The 7,390-nt window shown below is 32.0% G+C and overlaps 1 protein-coding gene across 1 annotated transcript; it reads right to left on the minus strand.

The window, feature by feature from the left end:
- Window positions 1–1,042: 1,042 nt before the first annotated feature.
- Window positions 1,043–6,495, minus strand: LOC134710542 (mammalian ependymin-related protein 1-like). The gene is made up of 4 exons (XM_063570912.1): window positions 6,457–6,495; window positions 5,647–5,796; window positions 3,419–3,684; window positions 1,043–1,109 (listed from the first exon to the last, which is right to left on the minus strand). Exons 1-4 carry the CDS (start codon window positions 6,493–6,495, stop codon window positions 1,043–1,045), a joined length of 522 nt encoding a protein of 173 aa, XP_063426982.1.
- Window positions 6,496–7,390: the final 895 nt, after the last annotated feature.

A 7,390-nucleotide genomic window follows, 5' to 3' on the forward strand; every position in this document is an offset into this window, starting at 1 on the left:
ATATATAATCTACGATGTTTTAAGAAGTTCTAGATCTCAAATATCGTAACACGACTGCAATACACCATATTCGCAAAGACAACTTAGATAAAATGTGTTACTTTCAATTGACCTCTTGTGTAACAGTTCATTAAGAAATTTTTTGAAATATTTTTTTAAGTCGACATATTGCCATTCACTCGTTATAACAAATCGGATATAACCATCGGTAATGACGATCAGCAATTACCATTGGTATAAAATGTGTTTATTATAGTTTTGACAAGTAAATAAAATTAACTATTTGAAACTTCTAATTTTTTTTAGCTAATCTTTTTGTTACGATTATATAAATTAATATAAAATTACCTAAATGATAGCGTCTTTTAATGAACAGTCAAACCATATGAAGAGTTGAGCCGTATTTAAAGTAAACTCTAACAGAGTGTTAATTACCCCGACCATACGCGTACGGTCGGACCATATGAGTATATACCCATATGGTCATGACCATACGCGTATGGTCCAAATACTCATATGGTCCGGAACATGTATATATCTTCAACTGCTCTGGTTCTTATATATTCTTGTATCTGCTTTCACATATTCGGCTTTGAGAGTTCCTGATGTAGAAAAATCATCCAGAGACATGGTGCATAAAATTTGACAACAGAACAATGTTTTTTTGTTTGGTTTTATTTTATCAAAACCAAAAAGTAAAATTAAAAAAATACCGAACTTCAAAATAATATTCAAGAAAGTCCCTTCTCATATTGCAAAAGCTGAAACACATTTAACGAATGCAAAATAACTTTTATACTCCTATCGTAGTACAGGCGTTTCCTTGTGCAGAAAATTGTGGATAAGACCTGGTTTTATAGCAGGCTAAACCTCACATTTTATGAACGGCAAATAGACCCTTTTCATCTCGACTTAAATAGGTCAGGTGAAGAAACGCTGCAGAAATTAGTACCTCAAAACAACATACCAAATTTTAGATAGAGATACTGTCATCATAACACTAATGTTTATGAATTGTTAAGATAAATTTAAAAATTCATTATTAGTTACATTCCGATGGAGGCGTGAAAACACTTTCATCGTTTATTCCAAGATTTATGTCGAAGTACCTGCAAAAGATAACAATTATTGTAAGATATACATTTGTAAATAATCTGGATAAAGGAATAAGGTCAGAATACCATTTCTCCAAAGAGTTATTACTTTTTTTTGCCAGTGATGTATGGTATAGCTTTTAATTGGTCAAAAGTAAATGCATGCATGGCGCAAAATATTGCCGATCTTTGATTTTTCAAGTTTCAATTGAGACTTTTACTAAAATCCACTTAATATCTAATTATAACTTCTGATATTATTACCAATTGTTCTTAGTAAAACTCTTGTCTTAAAATTAAGGGTAACTTTATTTCATATTAGAAAGATGTCATATACGAATTATTGTAACCTAGGTGATATTCCCTAGTCTATTCAATTTAAATTCGGATGATAAAAGTAAATATTCAACGTAAAACCTTATGAATTTACTGATTGCGAAACTTTTGGTTCTGATTATAATAGTTAAGGATTTTACTATGCACAAAAATATAAAAAAGAAGATGTTGTATGATTGCTAATGAGACAACTGTCCACAGGAGACCAAATTGACACATTCGTTTACAACTATAGGTCATAGTACGGCCTTCAACAATGAACAAAGCCCATACCGCATAGTCAGCTATAAAAGACCCCGATATGACAATGTAAAACAAATCAAACGAGAAAACTAACAGCCTTATTTATATAAAAAAAAAACAAGAGGCTGTCGCAACGACAGCAAACCGGATTTATTAACATTTATTTGTGTCCTGCCAATATCACAAGAACCATAACTGATGAACGGTGAAAGTAAAAATTGTCAATATGACCTCAATTTTGTCATCAGTATCAACATATTAAAATTTGAAATGCTTAGGTTGAATGGTTCATGAGTAAATGCAACAACATGAATGGATACGCCGTTTTTCAATCTTCAAAGAACCATAACTCCTGAACGGTAAAAGTCAAAATAGTCATTATTGAACTTGACCTTCATTTGTTGTCAGTAACAACATATTAAAATGTTATAAGGTTTGGATGAACGGTTCATGAGTAAATGCACGGACACGAAATTTTGTAAACTTTCAAGAACCGTAACTCCAGAACAGTAAAAGTCAAAATCGTCATTATTGATTTGACCTTCATTTTGTTGTCAGTAACAACATATTAAAATTTTTAAAGGTTTGGTTGAACGGTTCATGAGTAAATGCACGGACATCATTTGGTGGACGCCCGCCCGACCGCCGTACAGTACATCCCCAAATCAATAACCGACATTTTTGTCACAAAAATCCGGTTAAAAATGAACGAAAAACAAATATGTAACACATAAACAAACGAAAATCACTGAATTATAGGCTCCTGACTTAGGACAGGCACATACATAAATAATGTGGCGAGGTTAAACATATTAGCGGGACACCAACTCTCCTAACATGAGACAGTGGTATAACAATTCAACATAAGAACAAACTATAAAAATCAGTTGAAAAAAGGCTTCACTCATCAGATGGACAAAAATACAAGTAGACGTGGCCAGGTCCTTATACATCCCGACAACAAAATGAGAGAAGGGACAGATCTGAGAGTACTCGCAGTTATCTGACAGCTAGTCCAAAGACATTAACAACTCATAAAAAAAAATAATGCATCTAAGACTAAACTATCAAACCGTACACATCCGAATCCAATGGGTTTAGTGTAAAGACGTCATAAACAGTCAGAGAAAAACATGACTTTGTGTGCAAATGTGCAGGTATCGACAGATGATAGATCCATGAATGTGTATATGTAACAAAAAGGCTGTTTGAGATGAAGATATCATCTTAAACTATCATTATAACGGGGTTTTCAGTATTTAAAATCATCCAGGAAACTGATTCGGACGCACAAAACAAGAAGTTTAATTTATTGGGTTGTAGTGTTGCACCGTACCACTGTACATATTTGGAGAAGATGAGCGTTCACAAATATTTTTTCACCTCGGCACGTTCTATATACTGTCTAAGCTTGGGAGCCTGTGGTTCCGTTGATGCCTGTCTTGTTTGTTTTACGTTTAATGTTTTGTTATAAATCAGGACGTTGATTTTTTTCTTTTGAATTGTTCTACATTATGTCATGTAGGGGCTATACAACATAAGGCTTTTATATTTCCGAAGGTCGTCAGGTGACCTTCATATGCTTACATTTACGTCATTTGGTTTCTAGATCAATCATACCACATTTTCTTATTTCATTTTCGATATTATTTGTGACATGACAACAGATTGATCCTGTATAAAGAAAAACAATATGCTACTGGAATTAGATCAGTAGAAACATTATTCTAAGTTGCTTTACTCACGTTGACACGATAGTACTCGATGGAGGTATGTAATGTGTATACTGAACAGGGACACAGTCATTAGTTAGTACGACAGAGAACCTGTTGTCATATACTGATGTTTCCCAGTCTTGTATATCCAAACTCTGTCCAGAGATAGCATGAATACCAAAGGATGCAAATCCATTGAAGGTGGCATTTGGTGGAATTCCTACAGACATGAAAGGTCGTGTAATTGTGGACACGTTACATTTTCTTGTTGCTAGGTTGATTCTATACTCCTTTTTCTGCAAATCAATTATGGAAATAAATATTTTTTTATAAATAAAAGAAAGCGCACTTGATGTAACTGAATTTTACAACTCATATTAAACAATGAAATCATTTTAAATGAGATGGTTTACTCTATGATAAATATATGTGCAAAACTAAGAATTAATACTTTCTTTCAGCGGCATCAACCGATGCCATCGCCAAAGAATGGTAAGTCTTGTGAGTATACGTCAGTTTTATTAGTAGTCCGTGCTACATGGTACTGGTATGATGTATAACATATTATTAAATAATCCGTTGATAAAATAAGAAAATTACAAAGAGTTCAAGATTTTAACTCAATACGGCACAATTGACCTTAACTGAATATATATATTGTTGGGTTGATGTTTAGACGAGTTGTATATCTTGATATATATATCATTAACGGAAAGCTTAAATCTAAAATTTATGATAAAAGAGATGATTTCTCATTTCCTATCGTTGATTATTCATTTTTAGATGATGACGTTACCTTGTCACCATCTTACGGTGTTTATATATCTCAACTTGTACAACTTGTACGATTCGCTCGTGTATGTAACAACTTTTTAGATTTTTAACGAGAGAAATTTATGTATTACACCAGGGTTTTCAATATTTCAAACTAGTCAAAACATTTACTTAACTTTATCATCGGCATAAGGACATAATTCGTAAATATAGCTCAACATGCATACTTCTTATACGTTCAGGTATTTATCATTCAATACTTCATGGAAATATTCTTTATAAAGCTCAAAAATGTCTGTATTCACATCAGAAGCTAACAAAACCTTTAAATAGACTGGTTAAGAGGGGATATAGTTATGATACTGTTGTCAGTTCATTAAAGATTGCATATTTTGGCGTTAATATTGATTCACTTATAGGGTCTTTGCATCTGAACTAAACACATTTATTTAAACACCAGTTGTTGGCATGACACGGGTTATGTTCTTTTCATATATGTTATGATGGTATGATACTAAACATCTAACGGGAGGGATTGTGCCTGATATTCATATGATGAAGACATAATCTTTCAATCAGTTTAATTGAAGTCTGGAGCTGGCATGTCAGTTAACTGCTAGTAATCTGTTGTTATTTATGTATTAATATCATTTTGTGTATTTTATTTTGTTACATCTTCTGACATCATACTCTTACTTCTCTTGAACCGAATTTTAATGTGCGTATTGTTATGAGTTTACTTTTCTACATTGGCTAAAGGTATAGGGGGATGGTTGAAATCTCATAAATATGTTTAACCCCGCCGCATTTTTGCGTCTGTCCTAAGTCAGAAACCTCTGTCCTTTGTTAGTCTTGTATTTTTTTTTAAATCTAGTTCAGCATTGCAGCAAATTGTATGGTTAATCATCTTGTATCTTGTTGAATGGTTATTCTTTTGCATATAGTTTTGTGGATATTCGTTTGTTTTTTAATATTATAGTTATTCATTTGAACCTATTATATAGTTATCCAATTGTATATTGTATGCAAGTGTATATTTATTCATATCGTATATGATTGTATGACTCTTCATTTGTATTTTTAAATTGAATAAGGTCAGTCATTTGTATTTAATATTATGGTTATTCATTTGTATACACTGTGTCTCTTAATTGTGTGATTGTTCATGTACTCATAATTGTTTGGTTATTCGTCTGTACATTTAATCGCATTGTAATAATGTTACCCACTTAAATCTAATTGTATGTTTGTTTTTTATAATGCATGGTTATTCATTATTTTACTGCTGTGTTCTTATTCCTTTGTATACTGTAATTATATGGTTATTCATTTCCTAGTTACGTGTATCAAAATTATTTTTCTCTAATTTGTGTTTCATAGCTTTTTATGACATTTCAATGTATGGTTTACGAATGTAACCCACCTTAGACACGCATTTGTCGAAAGAAAAACCCTGTTACCTCATGAATATAAGCATAACTTACAGTTTGATGTAGATAAATCACTTCATACATTTTTTGCCCTGGTTGAGGTATTATTGGAGAATTAGTTATCTCTCGGACTCTTTGATTGGTTTCATCGTAACTGATTTTAACTCTTTCATTCTCTGGTTTGACAGAGCTTCCTCGAGCGACCTGTTTATCATAATACATAATTAAACAAATAGATATATTGGAACACCACTTTAGTTCTATGATCCTTGTTTAATCATATAGCGCAGGGTGGTAATGTTGTGCTTAGTAAAGGCTTTCACAGAAATAAGACAAAATGTTTAATCTAACGACAATTGGGAAAAACAAGCAAATGTGAATCCAGACGTCCAACAAGATACGGTTATTTGACCAACATTATTTTTATCCAATATTAATGATCTTCAAGAATGCGTCCAATCTCAAGTTGAATTATTTGCACACAACTGATTGCTATTTTGACAAATAAAGCACAGGAGTTTAGAAGGGGTACCTTTAAACTTTATCACTTGGAACCCTAAAGTTAAAGTTTCTTTTCAAGCATCAACCTTCTTTGAGATTAATCATGATGGGAAATGCAAGTTCTGGAATGTCGTATCACCTTACATACTCTATATGCAAGCGTTACTTAAATGTTCATTTATAGGAATGGACGGCTTACAATTGGGAACCTGAAATCGTCATTGTCTTTTTCTTTACACAAGTATCAGTTTTACTATTAACAACCACCATTATCAGTTTTAAGAGGCATTCAAGGAAATGAGACAGACTGATCTATATCTGTGAAATTCTTAATTTCAAGATCGATTTGATATATGTGTTTACCATAGCCATAACACTTTGAAGTATATCGTAAAAGGACATAGTTTCTGTAACAAAACCCACCTTGTTTCTTCATTTTTTATAATTGCTGAATATATAGAAATCTATTCATTTCTCTTTCCTTAATCCACACAAATCCTTAATTGTCAATACAAGCACTCTATAGTACGCCATATTGTATTGGGAGATCATGTTCCGCCATCTTATATCGTAAATTGCAAAATATATAACATAAAATTGAGAATGGATATACAAACTGTTCCGATCACCAACCCTATACCATGCATAATATCAACTGCCATAAGTGCATGACAAGAAACTTCGAGAGTTTATTGTTTGTCCTATCATCTCATATTGTGGAATTATTTAACATGTACAAAACATTTACGAACATAACACCCCTCACCATATGTATTTCTATTTCTTATTTGCAAGAACATACTTTTCGAGTACTAGAACATATATTTGTTATACTTTCCTAAATACTATAGGAGCTTCTATGAATGTGTATTCGTTCAAGTAACATTAAGTATATAATAAACGTTTATTATCTTTTGTAACTTACGCGAAGAACTTTGCCTTCCCATTGCTTTGGCGGATCTAAAAAAAATGTTTGACGATTTTTGTCAATTGGTTTATGATGTGTCATAAAAAAGTAAGATCACAAAAGACGGAACTCCAAGGAAAATTCAAAATGAAAAGTCTCTAAATAAATGACAAAATCGAAAGCTCAAACACATAAAACGAATGAATAATATACTTTAAGTTGAAACGTTTCTTGTTTGTTATCATTACTGTAATGTTTATTGTTATTATACATATTGAGAGCGTACAATGTTATACGTCAGACCTTCAAATTTTGAGGAAACTATATATAAAGACTTGATGACCAAAACTAAAAACGACATACACTAAAAAGTACTAAAATAGTGAAATT

This window comes from Mytilus trossulus, chromosome 3 (assembly GCF_036588685.1).
Source record: "Mytilus trossulus isolate FHL-02 chromosome 3, PNRI_Mtr1.1.1.hap1, whole genome shotgun sequence".
In the NCBI taxonomy this organism is placed as follows: Eukaryota; Metazoa; Mollusca; class Bivalvia; order Mytilida; family Mytilidae; genus Mytilus; species Mytilus trossulus.

Bases quoted from the DNA above. Each gene is read 5' to 3' on its own strand.
- LOC134710542 (XM_063570912.1), bottom strand. From the start codon at position 6,495: ATGTCCTTTTACGATATACTTCAAAGTGTTATGGCTATG. The intron at 3,685-5,646 runs GTAAGTTATGCT...ATTGATTTGCAG, and splicing joins TGATTTATCTACATCAAACT to AAAAAGGAGTATAGAATCAA. The intron at 1,110-3,418 runs GTGAGTAAAGCA...TATCTTTTGCAG, and splicing joins TCGAGTACTATCGTGTCAAC to GTACTTCGACATAAATCTTG.